At 40.5% G+C, this 20966-nt stretch overlaps 2 protein-coding genes and 1 long non-coding RNA gene across 5 annotated transcripts; 1 reads left to right on the forward strand and 2 right to left on the reverse strand.

Moving 5' to 3' along the window:
* The first annotated feature begins 43 nt into the window (after positions 1–43).
* On the forward strand, positions 44–4140 carry LOC121302820. Of its 2 annotated transcripts, none has more exons than XR_005947728.1 (3): positions 44–173; positions 1515–1580; positions 4103–4140. It is a non-coding gene; the product is annotated as an uncharacterized LOC121302820 (long non-coding RNA). The 2 variants fall into 2 exon arrangements; XR_005947727.1 differs by lacking the exon at positions 4103–4140 and adding an exon at positions 2204–2454 and having other exon boundaries at positions 46–173.
* A 1695-nt stretch (positions 4141–5835) lies between these two features.
* LOC121302817 (diamine acetyltransferase 1-like) lies at positions 5836–10110 on the reverse strand. Its single transcript, XM_041233054.1, has 6 exons — positions 9583–10110; positions 9344–9395; positions 8581–8664; positions 7467–7568; positions 6761–6801; positions 5836–6620 (listed from the first exon to the last, which is right to left on the reverse strand). The coding sequence occupies exons 1-6, from the start codon at positions 9646–9648 to the stop codon at positions 6450–6452; spliced, it is 516 nt and encodes a 171-aa protein (XP_041088988.1). The 5' UTR covers positions 9649–10110; the 3' UTR covers positions 5836–6449.
* Positions 10111–16899: 6789 nt separating this feature from the next.
* On the reverse strand, positions 16900–20584 carry LOC121302816 (diamine acetyltransferase 1). 2 transcript variants are annotated; one of them, XM_041233052.1, is made up of 6 exons: positions 20328–20584; positions 19758–19809; positions 19593–19676; positions 18110–18211; positions 17847–17887; positions 16900–17530 (listed from the first exon to the last, which is right to left on the reverse strand). In XM_041233052.1, the coding sequence occupies exons 1-6, from the start codon at positions 20391–20393 to the stop codon at positions 17360–17362; spliced, it is 516 nt and encodes a 171-aa protein (XP_041088986.1). In that variant the 5' UTR covers positions 20394–20584; the 3' UTR covers positions 16900–17359. The 2 variants fall into 2 exon arrangements, with proteins under 2 accessions (XP_041088986.1, XP_041088987.1); XM_041233053.1 differs by lacking the exon at positions 19593–19676.
* Between the last annotated feature and the right edge of the window lie 382 nt (positions 20585–20966).

Raw genomic sequence — 20966 nt, forward strand, 5'->3', positions numbered from 1 at the left:
TGTAGTGTGTTGTGTGCAGTTGTATAGTGTGTAGTGTTTATTTTTGAGTGTGTGTTTTGTTTCAGGTAACGGGAGAGGCTGTGTATGACTGGAGCCTGCAGGGCTATGTGGTTGTAGAATCACTGTGGAAAGACCACAGCAACAAGAAGAATGCTAAGAAACAGAGTTCAAAGGTAAACACACTGGTTGCTGACATGTTTTAGGGTTTCAAAAATCCCTCAAGTCATTTTAAATGGGAGAGGCTTCACTGAGATCCAAAACAAGCATAGCATTTTCTTCACTAAATCTGATCCCTGCCGGCACAAAAAAACGAATGCAACATTCCAGAACATATGCTGCAGGGATGGGAATAAGACCGCATAGCGGTTTAATCCATTCCTGGTTTTACTAGGAGTTTATTAAGACACATCTGACATTGTTATCTGTACACTCTGGATAGTCCAGCTCATAGTAAAACCTGGAATGGGTGAAACTGCTCTGCAGTAGGAGTCTTATTTCCATCCCTGTACTTGTATGTGTTAATCTACCGAACCTTAATTGGGCGGACGACTGCTTGCTGGTGTAGTTTACTGGAGCTCTCTTCTTCATTGTGCAGCTTACAATCCAGTCATTTTATTACACTGCTTGTTCCCATGCAGGAGAGCAACAGTTTGTGGTCGTCACTCATTTCAATTAACAGCAGCCAATGACTGGAATGAGTTTCAACACAAGTTCAAATTAGAACAGTTCATATCTGAGGTCGACTCGTTGCTGACTGACATCTGTGTTGCAGAGTTTGTATTCCTTATTAATCATGTTTGATGGGGTTTACAGTGGTGGTCTGAGCCTCTTGCCGGCTCGTTATTGGAAATGAGAATTTATTTCCAATCGACTGGATAAATAAAGGTTTTGATTGATTGTTCATAACATACAGTAACGGAGGTACCGAGGGGGTATCTTCTTCCCCAGTTGCAGCTGACATGCCTTGCAAATGTGTGCACAGCCCCCTCCCTTACTGCCAGGCACACATGGAAACAGTTCTCTTGTGGTGGTGTGAGTTCAGTAGCATATCTGGCACAGGCATGTTGGAGTGCTGGGTTTGCTGAGGCTCTTCAGTAAGGTAGTGTATAGGTGAATCAGCTGCCTGGAGGGTGGACCCGCTCTGACAGAGATTAGACACAAGCACACTATTTAGAAGAGCCTGCAAGCCAGCCCCCCTCCACTTCTGCTGTGGAAGATGCACTTGAAGATTCACTTTTATATCCTGCTTTTTTTCCCTTTTCTGGCGTTTTAGTTAGTCGTCAAGACAGTTTACGTTTCTAAAGTTGATAGTAAGGCAATCTTGAGTACTTTACATGCGAAACTTTTATTGCATCGTATTTTTCATTTTTAAACGCTATTAGATTTTTTTTTTTTTAATTTACAAGTGTGACCTGGATAGGATTTTCATTTTTAAATATTCTTTGCATGGGCTTAAATTGAGTTAAAACAGTTTTTTTGCATGCTGATTTATTCCTGTTTATTTGTACTTTTAGTCTGAAGTCGCCTCTGCAGATCTTGACAGTAGCAGCAACACCCCTGCAAAGAACTGAACGCATCAGGTACGACACACATCCGTTAAGAGCAAGTGTCAGATAAACCACTTCCTGTTTCCATATTCAGTCGAGCTTTATATTAACGGCGTCAGTAGGATTTAACAAGTGCCAGAATGCATTACAAGTAGCCATTACTAGTAATGTAAAGATATTTATTCACTTTCAAAACTAATAACAGTAAACTTAGAGGGTATTGTAATATGGTATTCTGATATATTTCTTTGTAGATTTAATTATAGCCAGCATATATCATAACCAACCCCATTCTAGACTCGTATGTAAATTATATCTGAATATGCACAGCTTCAAGCAAGTGCTAATCAGAGATGTGCATAGTCATTGTTGTCTATCACTAGATCGATTTAATAAGGTTTAATAAGGAAGAGAATTCCAGCATCAAAGCGGAGGGAATTAGCTGTTAACAAGTTGATGATTGTGCTGAACAGGACAGAGATCGTGACAAACATGTAGACACAACCACGGAGAAACCAGGTAGTGTTGCAGTGAAGAGACTTTCTATCAGATACCTTCCCTCCCATTGATAGTGTAAAGTGTGGGCTGTTCAGATGCTGACCTGGCACCTTTTTAAAAAGTGTTTTGAACTTGACTTACCTTTCCACACATTGTAGGTTTGAATGGCCGAAGCAGCTAACCTGGCTCTCCTGCTGTGTCTGCACGATTTATTAAAGCAACGGTTTGGCTGTGGCTCACTCACTCTCAGGATGACTACACTTGCACTAGCCTTGATCATACAGTCTATCTTGGGTTGCGTTGTTTGTGATGTATAGGAACAGTATAGTTGAGATTTTAATGTGATTTTTTTTGGTTTTCTTGTAGCTACTGTGTTAATGTAAAGAAATAAACCTCTGTTCAACAGAAAGCATTGTGGTGCCGCTAGTTCATTATTCCTAGGAAATCACTTCAGACAGAGTGTCAGTTTAAGAATTGTATGCAGCAGGAGAACAAACTGTATGACTGGGCCAGGGAAGCATTGGTATTGTGCCTTGAGCGAGAGTCTGCCACTTTAGCACTGCAATTGCTTTTGAAGATTAGTTTGTCTTTTATCTTGTTCGTGCTATTTCTTTCCCTTTTTGTATGAAAACATTTCTTCCTGGTTTTTAAATTTTTTTTTTTGCTGGAACGAAACAAACACGTGTCCCAGCATGGAATTACTTAAGTAGCTGCCAAAAAACTTGCGTCATACAGAATGCATTTCATGACATTATAAACCCAGTATTCTTAGACACAAATATATACGTGTTGTGCAAATATGAGGAAGCACAAGTCACTGTTGTTAAAGTGTAACAGAGCCTGATTTATTGTGTCCCACACACCCCGGGCCTCGCCAGAGCTATGCTGTTTGCTAACATTCCCACTGTGCTGCACTTGTACACACTGCCTACAGCTGTTTTGATGAGGGCTTGTTTTAGCACATTAACTTTGTAGCAGTGCAGCCAAGTGAGTATTGGTGTGCTGAAGAAACAAAGGTGAACATGCTTGAAAAACAACTAAAACGTTTTACAAGAATTTAGCCTTAAGCTGCAGTAACTAAACAGGAATTTCCAGTGATGTTTAGGAGTGATCTTCATAAAGGAAAACAAAGCATTGATGTTACAAAGCTTTAAAAACATCTCGGGAGGTTGGCTGAAGAACCACAACATGCAAGTTACTTGGTTAATTTTCGTTTTCCTCACAATAAACGGTGCAAACCTAGCACTGTGAATATCAGTCAGTAAGCTTGCTTGTTCAAAGCTCTGAGTTCAATTTTGCCATGCTTTCTCTGTCAGTGTGTTTGTGTTAAAGATTTCTTCCAGCAACGATAAGGGAAGTAGCAATACATCTTTGTTTATTTGACCTTGAGACATTCCAATGATTAATAACTCTTCTAACTTATTTTGTTTCTAAGTTTTTATATGCTTGAGAAACACTTTTGGAAGCTGGAAGTCCTTGGGCAAACTGGTGACAAGAGAATGAGTACAGAACTGTGGACCGACCAATCACAGCTCCCCCTGGGTCTAATAATAGAAAAGCAGTGAGAAGGAAACAGAACCTCTTCTTTCCTTGGAGCAGGGTGGCTACTAATCCTTATTAAAGTTCACCGTGGTATTTTTGCACAGTATTGTTGCAGTTTTACCATGCTTTTTGCATGCTTATGCATTTACCATTGCTTGCCATGGTTTTCTGTGTTTTTAAATATGTTTTGCCAAACAACTCCAGGTTTTACAATGCTTACCAATGCTTTACTATGCTTTCACTGTGCTATATTACACTTTGCTTTGCTTTTAATGTGGTCAGCTTTTCTAAGGGGAACTAGACACTACTGTAAACAGACACAGTCACTCTCGAAAGCATAAACCAGATTCCATCTCTTTCCTGTCAACAGAAAGAGACGCATTTCCTAAGGATTTAAATTATGGAAAGGAAATGTAGGCTACACGTCAGTTCTCGTCTACATCACGAACCACACAATGTGCCTCAGCCTCGCTTTTTTTAAGTGATGCTAAGACTATGTCATTTACATTTTCTAGTTTCCTATTGGAAGCGGTGGCAACGCAAGACGTCACCCGTAGAAAAAACAGCAGCGATTGATAGCAGGGCAAAGCAATAGCAGGCCGTTACCAGGACCGGTCATCCGAGACTCCGCAAGTTTCCCAATGGATTAAAAGATTATTAAACAAAGTCTTTTCGGTTGCTTCCTTTCAGTGTTGATAAAGGTACAGTGAGCTACAATGACAGGAAAGATTTGGAGGAGAATGTGGAACCCTAGAAGTTATAGAATGTAATCAGTGCTAGTGTTATGACCCCACAGTGCAGTGAGGGTATGTAGGGATTGGTTTCCTGTTGCCTTCTATATTTTAATATGCAGAACGAGATGTGTCCCTCCTGTGACCCCACTTCTTTACTGCGGAATCCAAACTTCTGCTTAATGAACCTTGAATGGGTTGTGTACTCTGAGTGATCAGAGTATATTCATTTCCATGTGTATGTCGGTTGTAACTGATCATGGCAACAACATTACTTTTAAATTGAAATTATAAAAAGCAAAGAATATTTACACTTTAGAAAACAATGAGAGAGAGTACATTTCCTTTTAGAAAAGAACCTCTTTTGTGTGATCTACAACTGGCCAACCCCACTGTAGCTGACAGAGCAGGATTCCATAACACTTAGATTTTTATTAAAATAGAAACACACATAAAAAAATCACATTACTTATCATTCAAATATATGCAAACAGATTTTAAAACAGCTACAAGCTTTGAAAACATGTCCCATGAATTTCAATATGGATTATGTCTTTTCATCCTTGTGCTACATCACCTTGCCTCAACAATAAAGTGTCTATCAACTTATAAAAGACCCAAACAAATAAAACAAACACCACTTTTAGTTACCAAGTTTGCCTACTGAACTTATTTAGTTTGATTCAGATTTGATGGCCGTTTAAAGTTTAAGAGCAGCAGAGTTTGATCCAGGACGTGTGCTCCTGCTGATGCAGATGGATTCAGTGTCCTGGGGAAAAAGTGGATCGCAGTCTAGAATTTGAAAGGAGAGGTTCCGTTGTTTCTAAGTCTTACACATAGATCGCTGTACTAGTGCTACGTCAGGAGAATTAGTAGATCGGATATATTAACAAAAAATAAATACTTTTAAATGGATTTTGTAAGTATAAATTTACATAAATAAGTAGATCGGAGGTATTTGAAAGCATAACGATAGATAGGAGAATGCTGTAATATACATTAACAGTAAATACACAATTTAAAATGAAGTGTAATTTGTATTTCTGTTTAACAAACGTTATTGCAACTCGAAGTTTTTGATTGATATTTAGCGTGTCATACATTTTTCATTTAGTAAATGAGTTGTGTGAATACAAGAGAAGATTTAAAAAAAATAAAAATAAAATGTTGGTACGATCTATAGTCTCCTAGTTATCGTTGTAAAAACTGTTATGCTTTACAGCTGTAAGGCAAAACCAATCACGTTTATGAAACCTATGACATGTTAGGTTGGGAAATAAAACTCATTTTATTTCCCAACTTAAGCTAGATCGATGACAACACTCCTGTTCCTGTTCTAATTTAGCTGTCATGTTGAGTTCTTCTAGTCTCTTATTTTTCATTAAAAGTAGGCTGATAACGTTTAGTCTTTGTAAACTGTGATAGTTACTGCTAGGCCTACTGACAAAATCATATAAGCAATACTAATAATACTGTATGATTGTATGTCATTAGATTAAAAATTGACAACATTTTGATGTGTAAAGCCTTTTAATAATATACAGTAAATAAATCTTTGCGATCAACTACAGCCTACTGACTAACAATGACATTTTTAAATATACACCGGCAGAAAAAGTTGACAAACTTTTAACACTTTAGTCCGAGTGTAAAGATATAACAGAAAACTTTGCATCACACATGTTTTACAGACAGAAAATAAATAAAACCAAGAAAGAGGTGTGTGAACACATTACCATACGATCTGGCAAATAAAATGACCAGACTGCAGTTAACTTCCCCTTTAATCAAATAGCTGCCGCGCCTTCCTTTTACCTTTTACTTCTTTTTACTGCACTTGCGGGTTCTGCTTTTCCCCTCTGACACCAGTGTTTTGTATTCAGTTTGCAGGAGCTTGCACAGTATGGGGATAGAAACTAAAGCAAAGCTTCCACTGAACGATGCAGCGTTAAGACGTCACAAACTACTTTTAATAAAGCTTTTATCAGACCTTTTGCCAAATACATCACAATTAACAAAAACAAATGGAGAAGTACAAAGACTTGTTTTGTTAACCTCTCAGGTTCAATACAAGCCAGAACCCGCAGAGTAACTGCAGGTATCTGAATTCCCTGCTCCGCACGGCCAGCCCTCACTCCTTGGATGACATCTTCACAAGGTACTGCTTGTCAATCTCGAAGAGCCGCCAGCCTTCCTCCGAGGACAGGTCAGAGGCGCCGCGGCGCTTGTAGAACTCGATGGACGGCTTGTTCCACTCCGCCACTATGAAGTGCATGCTGCTGCAGCGAGTCTTCACCGCAGTCTGCCAGAGAAACATAAATTGAACATTCACATACATGCATAGACACACACATAAATACTGTAGAATAATACATGAATGTGGATTGTGAAATACACGTGTTCCAAACAATAATAAACATACATCAGACAGAACAGACTTACATGGCTCAGATGCTTCAGGATCTTAGAGCCCATTCCGTACCCTGTAAGGTAAACACAAGCATTATAAACACAAGCACACAGCACTCTCTTGTAGAGGGAGAACGGCAGCGATGCAGGCCCTGCTGTAGACAGGCTTTATTAATTATTCTTAAGAATTTCACTGGATCGTCACTACACACCCTTTACTTACTGAAAGGGCTGTTAGCATTTCGGATGTCCGCACTCGGAACTTCTTCGTCTCAATTTTGTATTCGTTGATTATGGAGGTTAAGAGTTTCGACCTCAAGTGGCCGTCCTCAGCCTTTAACATCTTCCCCAGTGAGATGCTTATACCCAAACAATATAGTTCATCAATTAAAAACCATGACACTAAACAACTCCATTTAAATTAGAGATATGTTACAAAAAAAAAAAAAAAAAATAGTAGACAACAGCATTACCAGCAATGGCATCCCAATGGATCTGGACTATACCAGTATCAGTACACAGTGATCCAGAGCTGGCACACGCCATGGTGTGCACTGGGGCGTACCACTGTTATGTGAAATACGAACACTGGTACCACTCTACGTGCCCTATCCTGCAATATTAGTACCCAAGTACAGAACCTCTGCATTATATTGCCATGGAGTTGCTGCTGGAAGACCGTTCTGTAAGACAGTCAGATGTAAATGTAAGAAACACATTTACAAACAACACATCATACCTCTGTATTCTTTCATTACATAGAAATCCTCCAGGTACAGCAGCTTCCCAATCCAAGGGTCATATGTGAAGTAGTACATAGCAAATCCAACCACAGTGTGTCCTGCATAAATAGAGATCATATTAAAACTAAGGCCCTGTGTGGTCTTCAACCTGCATCCACAGAAAGTGAAACAGCATCTCACAGCAAACGCCCATGCATGGTTTGAGCAGATAAGTGCCTCTCATGATATTCCCTGTAGCTCAGTTTATCAGGCCAGTATTTACTACATGTGGGATAGCATATACCATAATTTAGTGCTGTGTATGGGTATTGTATTATCTATGCCAAGTAGAATAGCATTTGGGCTTATAAACTTTAATAACTCAGCCAATTAGAGGTCAGTCACCATGACCTAGACACCCTCAAGAACTTGTGCTAAGGAATTTCCTTACCAAGTTTCATTACAATTGAATGAGAGGTTCTTGTGATACAGGCATAGATAGCACGGATTACCTCAATAAAACCTAAATAAACAAATCCAGCAGCACTGATGAAGACACACAAACCCAAACCTGTGTCCTCTGGACCAGGAAGTTTACCAAGTTGTATCCAGATCTCATGATGGGATGTTTGTGTATCAATGGAAACTTGTCTTCACTGGCCTGGCTGGCATTCTGGGCTCCCAGAAAGCCTTCGAAGCAGTGTTTGGTACTGGGGGAGCTCTTGGAGGAGGACAGCCCACATGCAAGTTCTGATCTACAGTGTGTTCGGATTGTGGGAGGGGCTTGTGTCCCAGAGTGGCCTTACCTCAGTTCTGATCATGTATCTTACTGAGTAATGCATCTTTCAGTTACCTCCCCACCCACCCATGTACACGCCAAGGGCCATGTACATGGCGAAGCTAGATACTGTAACCTGAAGATTGGGGATAAATACATTTCAGCAGGATTAGACCGTGCAGCAGGGAGGGTCAACGCATTAGAACCAACACACTTCACACAGCAGTTAAATAAAGTACATTTTGATGCAATGTTTTCCTGGTTTCACATTCACTTTTTTTTTTTTATATATATACACGGGGACGCAAAGAAAAGATTTTAATAAATAAATAAATTGCTTTAGATTGATTTACCCTCTGAAGACTGCTGCTCTTTTGGCACTTCCGCAACAACACAGTGGTAGAATGGGTGCTCTCCAAATCCATCTTCAAGAAGATCTGTAAAAAAAAAAAACAAGGCATGCTGTTGTATATTCACAGATATAACTATGGCTGCTGCCTGTCCCCGTTTTCCCTGGATCGTCCCGGTTTGAAGGACGGTGTCCCAGGAATTCAATATGCCTTCCCATGACACTAAATGCCAGCAACATAAGCTGAGCGCAAGTTAGATAAACCAGGATACAATATTACTGTAACAGACGTGCAATATGAATTGAGCTGGCAATACTATATGCTCATGCATAGTCCTATTAATATTGGACCTCTGAGTTTCCCTAAGACATGCCGTTAAAATTACAGTAAGGTATTCTTATAGAGTACTAGTGTACCTTAGAATTTAGACTCACCTCTTAAATTATAGTCAAGTAAAATTACAATGAAGAAAACATTAGCTGTATTATTATTATTATTATTATTATTATTATTATTATTATTAGTAGTAGTAGTAGTAGTATTATTATTATTATTATTGTTTACCTTATAATTCGTAATTAAGTATTTTGGCTTCCCTAGAAATAACTCAACCAATCAAGCGACCATTGAATGTTGAATTACATCTTGTCACATGATTATAAGGATGTAACCTTTATTAACCCGACCTATCAGCGTCGAGAACTCATAATAGCTCATCACGCTGGCCTCGTGATATTGTTTAACTGTACTTGACGAACTGCCTTACCCTTTTCAGTTAATATAACTTGATCTTCCATTTCTTCAAATTTAGCAAGTTCCTGGGAAAATAAAATACGAATTATTACTATATACTATATAGAATACATTTATTACATTTTTTAAAATACAATTGTGTTGAAGTTACAATCGTGTGAAAGGTGGAAGAGTACATTTGTTTTTAATGTAATATTTCCCTTGTCTATTCGATACACTGCGTTTATGGAAAATGCAAGCGTACACACTCACCTTTATGAGTCGCAGTATGTCTGACACGTCCTTGGGCTCGGCTTTCCGTAATATAAAACTGGCCATTTTCTTCTTTTACTCTTTTTTCCTTTTCTGACAAGTCCCCTATAGTTGAATAGTAGTAAGACGTGTTTCTTCATTCGCTTCCCAGGGGGTTAGCCTCCGCAGTCAGTCTGGGATCCTGACCCAATGTAAAACGCTTGCATGCAGCTTGTGCTGAAGAGCTCCCTGTCTGACCGTACCGCCGGACCCACTTCAACCTTTATTATCCTCTTCCTGAGCTGCTGCTTCCCAGTGGAGCAGCCACATTGGCTCCAGGTCCACCAATCATAAGGGGAGTTGAGAATAACGTCGTAGTTACGAGCTGCTGTTACTGTGCTGCCATGATAATCCCAATTATTATTATGATTGCAATGTAGGCCTTGCGTGCTGGTGGCTAGTTCATATCAATTATCATTCAGGAAAGCGATCTTTCTCCTGCCCATTTTATACGGTACAAATAATAAAGTAAACATAGAGAACGGAGTGTCCTTGGTCCTTCGGTAAACACAGCAATGGTTTGTTTATATACACAAGGCAGAACTGCTGCCTGCTGGGAAGCGGGTGCATTTGTTTGTGTCACCTAGGTCTAGGATAGACGAGCCAGTATGGTTTGCTGGTCACTGTGTGTGCACATTTATTACAACACCCCATTGCCTCTGTTGTTTTTCTTTGTGTGCATATGAAATCAAGCCACTGGAACTGAATAATAAAATGCGAATTAGTGATTGTCTCATTTAATCGATGACTTTAATAGGTCACACATGCAATACAAATTAATGAGACTTTTATAAGTTGTTAGAGATGCCTAATTACAGCACAAAGTGCCAGTCTAACATTTTATTTTTATTTTTTTTACAAATGAGTACCTATTGTTCCTATTGTTTCTGATTACTGACTGAAAATGGAAAATCTCATATTTCATGCAGGATATAAATATTCTAATGATTTTGTACACTACTGTATATGGAAATGCCTTGTCTCCAAACAGTGTAAAAAGTAATGCCATGTTTCCATTTACACCATGAAACCTTTCTGTAAAACACCATCGCATCTCCTATCAGTATCACGCTGCAGTAGAAGTGGGGGTTTTTTTGGTTCAAGTTTCCCAGTTAAAACAAACATAATACTTATGTAGTTATTTTACCTCAGGACAGTGCAATGGCTTGCTTGTAAACCTCAGTTCATTAATTCTGTACGATCTTCATCTTAACAATGTCAGCCACAGTGAAACCAGGCTCCTGGATGTGCCTGCGGTAATGTGCTGGATGATTCGACTTCTGGGAAGGAAAAGCGTGACCCAGCAGCCATTCCCTTTTATTAATAACTTCCTCTGGCAAACAGGTTCACTGGTCCCCTTTGTGTCGATGCCACTGGTGTTTCTAAAGCAACTGGATACAGCACTGCCTATTGCGGGCAGGATTGATTCAGTGGATCTGATGTGTTTTTACCAGCTGTTAGACTTGACTCTACACTGCCCTGTATATATATATATATATATATATATATATATATATATATATATATATATATGTGGGAGAGACACTTACCAAGATACGCCACTGTGTCATATTCAAGTTATGCTATATTACAATTCAGGAAAAAAGCAGATTGTGTTCTTATACTGATGACAGTTTATCGGTTTATAGGGAACACCAACAGACTTTTTTTTTTAATTTAGTGTGTCCAATTATTTTACCCCTGATTTTCTCTGCAGTTTGGAATGTCAATCATTTGTCTGCAGGTGTCTGCTCTGAGCTCACTGTAGAATCAGCCCCTGCTGGTTTTGCCTCCCTAACCCAAGGTAGTGCCAGTATGTGTGCACTCATGTACAAACTAACAAGATACGAGGGTACGCCCAGTCTTGTAATGTTTCAAGGTGAAATCAACAGCTTTGTTTTTTTGTACAGCAGACATTGTTTTACTATGCTGTTCTTCAAAGAATTCCTCAACAAAAAAGAAAGCATTGGGAAGTAAAACTCAAGGGATGGAACACAGGGACTAAACCTGACATTATAGAAGGGCTGCAAGCTTGTATTAGGAATTTTAAAAGCTTTGAAAAAAGATATATTATGAATATCCTGAATACAGACACAAGGGACATAGTAAACAGATTTGTAAAGAGATATTCAGAAAAAGGGTACAAGTCATAGCATTCAGACCAGACGGAGGTCACAGAGGAAGGCGCTATGCAGAGTAGAAACAAGGGCCTGATGAGCACAAAATCAGATGTCTCACTGCTGACAACCCGTCTGAAAATCTATTACAAGGTTGTGTATGTTTTCCATATTTATCTGAACTTTGTCTTTATCTTATTAACAGCGGGGGCTCGACAAAGGGGCTTGCAGAGACATAAACATTCAGCAAGTCTGGGGAAAGAAACCAGCACCAATCAGCCTCTAGAAACGTAGGGTGGCACACACACTGATTTCAGAAACGCAGGGACACACACACACTGATTTCAGAAAGGCAGGGGGGCACACACACTGATTTCAGAAATGCAGGGGGGCACATACTGATTTCAGGGGTTTTATTCTCTTTGTGAATTCCCCCTTTGTGTGATTATTGTATCGTCCTGTAATTCTCTCTGATTCTCATTGAACAGATTGCTTCCAATCGTCTGGCGGACCTTGTGCCCATGGCTATCCAGTGTATGCATGATTATAGAAGCAAAGTCTAAAAAGAATTGCAGTTCCTGTGTGACCCGCAGACTATTACTGTGGCTGCACTGCATTTGTATTGCACGCCGCTTCAATGTGTCGGTTTAAAATTGCCGTTGGGCAATTTCTTATCGTAAGGTTTTTTACAGCTAGTCACTTACGGTTCTTTACAGGTAACAAAACCTCACAAAATAAATATGATCTGCTTTGTTTTGCCAGTGGTTACCCCCCTTCCCATTCTAACCCCTCTACACTGATCCTATTTCATGTGTCTTTTTTCAGTATGTGCTCATAAAACAACAACAACCTAAAATATGTCAAAACTATTTTTAATACGCTCTAGGGTACTACACCTTAAAGGTGCTTTATCTACCCATGCCCACGCCCTACAAACCACCACTAATTAAAAAAAAAATGTTTTTTTTAATATATATTTTGGACAGGATCGCTTAGGCTGCTTGAAATGTATACTAAGCTCCAAGATTCTGAAGTGCCTTTAGCTCTTAGAGGACACCGACTGTATTGCACAGAGACACCCAGGTTTAAAGCAACACCTGCTTATTCTGGAACCGTACACAGCAAAATATGAGTGGGGCTAGCACTGTGTGGCAGCAGCGTTCTTACAGAGATATCAGGGTATTTACAAAAGAGTCTGAGTGAGGAAAAATGGGCAATGCAATCCCCCACCCAAGTCTTGCTATAAATCATTTGTTGTTGGCATAATTTGTGCTGGTACTGTTTGTGTGTGTGTGTGTGTGTGTGTGTGTGTGTGTGTGTGTGTGTGTATATATATATATATATATATATATATATATATATATATATATATATATATATATATATATATATATATATATCTCTGACTATCAAACTGAGTGTGCAACACACCTGGTGTTAAGTTTGATATGATATGTATACATTGCTATGAATAGGTTCCAGGAATCAGCCTTGTCACTCCTACACATGCAGGTCTTTCTACCTGATTCATCCAAACAAGTGTGTGCTGTGAAGTTGCATTCCAGGCATTCCAATAGGAGTGATTAGCTATGGTTGTACTAGAATAGACACACACCCTTTGCCAAAATCTACAGGGGAATGTGTGGTTCGTAAGGGTGAATTTGTGATGTCACTGAAGTCCGTAAAACAGCAATCGAATCACTGGGGCGTTACATTCCAGTAGTTCACCCATTATTAACGCCCACTGTTCTATGCAAACAACACAGACTCTGCCACTGTCTGTGATTATCCTATGAACAGGACAGTATGGGCTGAGTAACGGCTCTCATTCACACTTTCCTTGAGTAATCCCTTTTCTCTTCTGGGGCCAGCCTGCTTATAACGACTCAGGAACATGTGCAGTCCTGTTTACCTAATGCTTTGTGAGTCTTGTTGCAATTGCATTTTGACAATGACAGGATTTAACCCTCATATCAAAATCAAATCCCAAAAGAACACCGCTCTCTGTTGTGTGTTGTGCAACAATCAGTCCGCAATCTGAGGTGCTCTGATTCATACATTAATGGTACTTCCCTTTTTAACTGATCAATTTCTAAATATCTCTTTAGTTCCCCAGCACAACAGTAAATGCACTTGTGGTTTCAGTCTGAGATTGGGTAATGTACGTACAAAAGAAATACTTTTTTTTCTTCTCCACAGCAGTGCTCATGTGACTATGCTAACACAAAGTTCACGTGTTAAGATAATTCCTCCTCGTCAAAAGAGCTGCAGACACTGCATAAATGCAGCAGAGCATAAGAAAATATCCCCTGTGTTACAGTAACGTCAGGCCATCTTATTGAATTACTTAGGAGCTAAATGTGGAACAGAAAAATGTGTGTGTGTGTGGAGCTGAAACAATTATTAGAAAATATACCCAATATCTTTGTTCAGAAGGTTTGATGAGCTGTAACCTTTGACCATCTAACCAGCTCAGAATGAGGGGGCCCGGGGTATGTAGGATACAATAATCAGGCTTCTGTTAAACGTTAACAACAGTGACTTGTGTTTCCTCTTAAGAAACTGGGTACAAATTTATTCCATTAGCAACGTCATGCGCGGCACGTTCATTTACTGCAGTCCGACATTACTAGGGTTTGGAATGATTTTCATCACACAGAACTCTTTATTTTTTTTTAAGTGCTTTTTTTTTTACTTTTTGACTTCACCCACATTGTGAGAAACTCAAAGGCCAACAGGGTGGTCGTCTCGAACAACATTGTGGGAGGCTGCTGTTGAACCGAGAGACGGCCTTTCCAAAACCGCCTGTCTGTTTTCAGATCAGGACGATGATGGACAATGAATGCATTGGGCAGGGCTGGCCAAAGTTGGTCCTTATGCAACCGGCCCGAGGCTGAGCTTGAACCAGCGACCCCACGCATCACAAGCGAGAGTCTTAACCACTGTGCAAATGAGCGGGGCTAGTCTGCATTCATGATGTAGAGCTTCTAACCTCATCTCATCTCACTGACAGGGAACAGGGCAGAATCCGTAATGGCAGAGAATCAACACCACACTGCCCATTACACTTACAAGCCTGCATTATGCAAACGTTTTTTACTTAGAAACTCTGTACCCAAGGACGGACAGGAAACCGGTACATCAGAGACAGTGCTGTAGTGGTATTTCACATGTCCAAACAACAGGAAGCGCAGTGACAGTAATCACAATTCATTGTACAAACTGCATTGAAGTTGTGCACATACAGCACTGTGAGGGCCATGTTTGTAAGCAAGTGCTAAGGCAAAGCCACAGCACATTTTAGAAATGTACAACTGCAAGAAAAACGAGTGTGGAGGACAAATGAACGCACCTGCTTCACGATACAGTCAACAGTCTTCATACTGGTAGCTTGTCACTGGAACTGGTTTATTCAGAGAGATCAAGCAGAACATTTCAAAGGCACAGTACATTTGCAGGGTCAGTTCTGGGCCAGAACTATCCTTTCACCCGCTTCCTATATTACTGCCTATTCACAAATGGTTCTGTCATCTCGCTTCTTGAATTAGCAAGGATAACTTTGAGGATTGCTGTGTACCAACATAATGCAGTGCTTATAAAACAACACCAGTTAGTGTTCTATTGATGCTATTAGAGGGTTTAAAATACAGAGTGAATTCAGATTACATTGTGCATACAGTTCCGCAAAGAAAAGCATGCACACACTTCAACACACATTTCTAATGGGCTTGTCCGACACAAACCCTTCAGAAACAAGTGATGCTTGTTGTTTAGCTCAGAGCATTGGAGTTGAATGTGTTAGCAGTCAAAACAATGGGCACTAATCTGCAAGCAGTGCAAGTGGGTGCATGCTGCGTCTTTGCTGGGCCGTCTCCTCATTGGTTAGTGCTCCGGTGACTGCAGTGCACGTGTCGGGCTGTTTACTTTAGATGGGGAGTGAAATCCTTTAGGTAAGGATGACACAGACTGACGGTTTTACTCATTATCTGCCCCTAGCATGTTTGATAGTGTGTGGACCTGTAACTGAGAACAATGGGGTTTGTGTTCACACTGTCTGTATTATTCATGTCTCTTTTCTTATGCAGGGTTTTGAATTTTCTCCTGGGCTATTTTAAAACACACCCCTTTTTTCGCAGGGCCCTGGTGCAATGACAGGATCAGATATCAATCAGATGGGGTTTCGTGCCCCACTGCCTTTGCCAAAGTTTCTGTGGAATATATCTTGCAGATGGTAACCTGAAAAGGAAGGGAGGTGGCCGTTTCCAAGGGATTTTTTTTTTTTAGTTTAAGGTTGATTTATTTAAAAATAAGCATCCTTCCTTCCTCCCTTCCCATGAGACATCATCAGCCCATCTGCAGTAGCAAGATCAAATAAAACCCCAGCGGAAGCAGGCTTTCACATTCCTGTCTATTGCAAACTGGAAGCCCATGCTGTAGTCATGTTCAGATGATTTTCTACCATGTTAAGGTCAGCCCTTATTGGTGAAGGACGCTAATTTGCGAGTGGTGGAAAGAGTTCCATTCCAGTTTATTTGATCTGCTCCAGCACACAGCAGGATAGTGGTCAATGAGTACGAGCTGCTGTGGTTTAAACTGCCCGGGAAAGCAGCACCACCCCTTACCTCTTGACTTGTTTTTATTTGTATTAATCCCCAGGATACCTTTCTGTCAGTGCAGTTTCTGTTGGGTATTAACACAGCATGACTTGAAAGTGTGTCTAGATCTAATTGGAGCTTTGTTCTTCTGCTGTTTATACAGGTTACTTCCGCAATTAAAACTAGATTATATCTACGATTACGAAAATGGCTATTTAAATACCATTTTGGTAAGCACACGTGTTGGATTCTGTCAATGTTTTCTAAGGTTTCTTTTCTGTGTAATTTAGGGACTTTGTTCAAGGTCCCAGAGCCATGAGTGGCAGATTCATCATCTAGATTTTATTGTGCTTGTCAAAAAAAAAAAAAAAAAAAGTAGCAGCCACAGACAAATTACAGGACACAAACCTGCTCAGAATGAGAACAGTGGGTTCTGCAAAATCATTTCATGCTTTGAAAGAATTAAATTAAATAACTGGCAGCCGTTCTTGCTCTATTCTTCATTCAAACACAAATACACCCAAAAGCAGGTTGTTGGTAGAAAGATTCATTACAAAACCACAAGCTAAACATCACTGTATTCTTTATTTGTATAATGCTGAGACAGTGAAATTCTACAAAACTAGTTCTAGCATTAAATACATAAATCAAAGCTACATTTAACAGTTTAGAAAATAAAACTGCCACCAGCACCCATACTGCGATTACCTATCCCCCCCCTTCCCACTTAAGTGCTAGGTTTCCATCAATTTCAAACAGTAATACATAAACTACTTTGGGATTGATTCTTCCAACATGAAATCTATTGAGTTTATTCATAGCAAAGTAAGTGGCAAGAGGATCTTACTCTGGTAGATGGAAACAAAGCACATTATTAAAACAAATATATAGCACAAATAGCTTGCATGGAATCAATACTCAATGAATCACAAGTAAAGAAATAATTCCCCACTAAGGAAAAAACACAAATTCCAAAAGAAATTTGAGTGGGTAGCTGGTGCCCTTCACACTCCGCGCGGCCAGCCCTCACTCCTCAGATGACATCTTCACCAGGTACTGCTTGTCAATCTTGAAGAGCCGCCAGCCTTCCTCCGAGGACAGGTCAGAGGCGCCGCGGCGCTTGTAGAACTCGATGGACGGCTTGTTCCACTCCGCCACTATGAAGTGCATGCTGCTGCAGCGAGTCTTCACCGCAGTCTGCCAGTCAAAAACGCATTAGCAAAACATACAAATTATTCTAAACAAAAGTGAATTTGTTTAACACATCTGAATCTTTTAGGTCTAAATTTAATCTTAAACCTACCTTTATTAGCACTAATCTTGCACTACCCAATGTTATTTTAGTGAAGGTAATCCAAGATTAGCAGGACTCAGTTTTTGTGAAGCCAGTCTAGTTATTGTGGATCTTATAAAACGACAATCTTCTATTCTGCCTTTGTGGAATGCACACATGTTCAGTAATGAAAACAACCACCTTCCCCACATAAATTTAAACAGAAGAGAACAGACTTACATGGCTTAGTTTCTTCAGGATTTCTGACCCCATTCCGTACCCTGTGAGAACAAAAAAAAATAATAATCCAAGCTCACATGGTGAACCGGTGTATAGGGCAGACACATCTAGAAGCAGGCGATTGCAAAACTCTTAATGCAAACAAAACGTGCAAGTGTTTGATTATTTTGGCAGAGTAAAAACTACTGGGTAGAACTAGAACAGTGGCATAACCTATATAAGATGCACATGCCTTCAATAAAAAAAAAAAAAAAAGTAGATACCTCTGTATTCTTTCATTACATAGAAATCCTCCAGGTACAGCAGCTTCCCAATCCAAGGGTCATATGTGAAGTAGTACATAGCAAATCCAACCACAGTGTGTCCTGCAAAAAAAAAAAAAAAAGGAGAAAATGAAATGCTGGATTAAACAATGGGTCTGTTTGAGAAGAATCAACGACTCCATACAGCGGCCATGCTCAATGAAGGTTCAGGTAAAATCGGTTTGATTCACAGTACACATTTCAATGGAGGAATGCAGCACAGGTGCACTTGGCCTTACAAGCTCACAAGTCAAGTACTGTGCAGATTTGTCACATATCATTTTGAAAGGGACAAGTAGAGTACATGGATCACCTATGCACTCTGTCCCACTTAGCCGTGCTGTCTCCATACGACCAGGTTTGGCTGAAAATTAACTGAAGGTGCGACACCCTACTCACACTGCTTATATATTAAAACAAACAAAAAAAAAAAAGGTGCAATTCTCACTATGAAAACAAGCAACACTCAAGTGGTTTCATGGTGTTTTGGTTGCTCAGTATTTTATTAGGGCAACACCCACACAGTCAGCCTAGTACACTTTCAAGTACTGCTGTAATACAGCAAATGGACTGCTCTGCTTGTTCAGCATGGGGTCCAAGAGCACTGGTGGGGGGGTGGGGGGACGGGACGACCCGCCATATACCGACTCTGCTGGGGTACACAGCAGTTCAGAATACTCTTCACTGCAGAAGATTTACCCAGGGTGTATAAACCTTTGACTGACTCTGCCAATTTACAACCAACCTCACAATTTAATCTTTCTTGAAGTCAGTGTTAGTTTCTAAACTGTCTCCCAGAAAGCCTTCGAAGCAGTGTTTGGTACTGGGGGAGCTCTTGGAGGAGGACAGCCCACATGCAAGTTCTGATCTACAGTGTGTTTGGATTGTGGGAGGGGCTTGTGTCCCAGAGTGGCCTTACCTCAGTTCTGATCATGTATCTTACTGAGTAACGCATCTTTCAGTTACCTCCCCGCCCACCCATGTACACGCCAAGGGCCATGTACATGGCGAAGCTAGAGACTGTAACCTGAAGATTGGGGATAAATTGGAGAGAATACATTTCAGCAGGATTAGACAGTGCAGCTGGGAGGGTCAACTAACTAGAACCAACACATTTCACACACTGTTGAAGAAAAACAAAATGTCTTTATGCATTACACCTTGCTCCTACAACTGATCAGTTATCAGTACAGCCAAATTAACTAGCGCTACAAGGCTTATACTGCATCCAAACTCTGATACACATACAGCCACCTGATATTAGATCAGACAGTTTGCATTAGATGCAAATTACATCACCCCTAGAATAGCTGTACTGTGCAAGATACAAGCTGACTTTCACCAAAGTCATACAACAGCAAGCTCACTTTCGGGAAAAAAGCGACTATCAGCTTGTACAACAGCCCATGTTATTTGTAAATGCGTGTCAATTGTCAATGTTTACCCTCTGAAGACTGCTGCTCCTTTGGCACTTCCGCAACAACACAGTGGTAGAATGGGTGCTCTCCAAATCCATCTTCAAGAAGATCTGTCAAAAAAACAGGTCTGTGGGGTAAGACATGCGCACCTCAAATACTTCAATTTTACTAGGATTGTATCAGTATTTTACCTTTTTCTGTCAATACAACTTGATCCTCCATTTCTTCGTACTTCGCAAGTTCCTGAAAGTAAATTAATTAACCGATTAATAAATAATCGGTAATAATAATAATAATAATAATAATAATAATAATGTTACAGTGCTTGTATATTTAACGTTTTAAATATGCCACATAGCTTCTGTACAGTACGCCAAAAAAAATCAATTTCATCATGGCCGACTTTGTTTTCCCCATTGCGCAATAAAAATAAAAAAAACCCAAACAAGCCTAAGCCTCACGACACGCAGACAGACAGGAGAAACCCCCCAGTGTCCGCTCAGCAACAAGCACTCGTGCTGCCGCACTACAGCGAGCAATCTCCCGGGAAGAAACGCTCGTCTTTGTTCCACTTCACCAAGCCGCGAACACCCTGCCGTGTCCCGGGAAACAAGAACACCTCCGAGAGCGCATTCACACGACAAGGAGCTCGCAGACATTACTGTGCACTTGCGAACGGGCTGCGATCGTGCGTTTCAGCCCATTGTATCTAAACTACCTCACCACGCTCATAAACAAGCAAGTAACCGAGGAGCGCTCACCTTTATGAGTCGCAGTATGTCGGACACGTCCTTGGGCTCGGCTTTCCGTAATATAAAACTGGCCATTTTCTTCTTTTACTCTTTTTTCCTTTTCTGACAAGTCCCCTATAGTTGAATAGTAGTAAGACGTGTTTCTTCATTCGCTTCCCAGGGGGTTAGCCTCCGCAGTCAGTCTGGGATCCTGACCCAATGTAAAACGCTTGCATTCAAGTTCTGCTGAAGAGCTCCGCGTCTCGTACTGTCTGAGCAGCTTTGTTCAGGCGCTCTACTTATACCCTCTCTCCGCGGCTTTCGCAATGACGTCGTTAGCAACGCTAGCTTGGTGACCAATCATAGGAAGGAATTGGCTCTACGTCACCGTTTCCCTTGTTTGTGTCTCGTGACTTTTGGTAAGGTCCAGTGATCTGGCTGGAAAGCGGCCGCAGCGTGCCCCCCCTGGTGGTGAAGATGCAAACTGTAAGAATATATTTAGCTGCTGAATCCCTGGTATTATAATCTAGGAAGCAGCCTGTCTGCTCGTCAGGCATATTGCGTACTGCACCGGGACTTCAGAAAGTGGAAGTGGTGACAGTAATAACTAACATGGCCCTAGGGGCTAGGGAGACACACAGTAATAAAATACGTGCAATACAGCTCAAG

The sequence above is a fragment of the Polyodon spathula genome, chromosome 30 (genome assembly GCF_017654505.1).
Source record: "Polyodon spathula isolate WHYD16114869_AA chromosome 30, ASM1765450v1, whole genome shotgun sequence".
NCBI lineage: Eukaryota > Metazoa > Chordata > Actinopteri > Acipenseriformes > Polyodontidae > Polyodon > Polyodon spathula.

Excerpts from the sequence above, each read along its gene's own strand:
- LOC121302816 (XM_041233052.1), bottom strand. The coding sequence starts at position 20,393 with ATGGCCAGTTTTATATTACGGAAAGCCGAGCCCAAGGACGTGTCCGAC. Across the intron at positions 19,677-19,757 it reads AGTTGTATTGACAGAAAAAG|ATCTTCTTGAAGATGGATTT; the intron begins GTAAAATACTGA and ends TTTTTTTGACAG. Across the intron at positions 18,212-19,592 it reads GGAGCAGCAGTCTTCAGAGG|GACACACTGTGGTTGGATTT; the intron begins GTAAACATTGAC and ends TTTTTTTTGCAG.
- LOC121302817 (XM_041233054.1), bottom strand. The coding sequence starts at position 9,648 with ATGGCCAGTTTTATATTACGGAAAGCCGAGCCCAAGGACGTGTCAGAC. Across the intron at positions 9,396-9,582 it reads ACATACTGCGACTCATAAAG|GAACTTGCTAAATTTGAAGA; the intron begins GTGAGTGTGTAC and ends TTATTTTCCCAG. Across the intron at positions 8,665-9,343 it reads AGTTATATTAACTGAAAAGG|ATCTTCTTGAAGATGGATTT; the intron begins GTAAGGCAGTTC and ends TTTTTTTTACAG.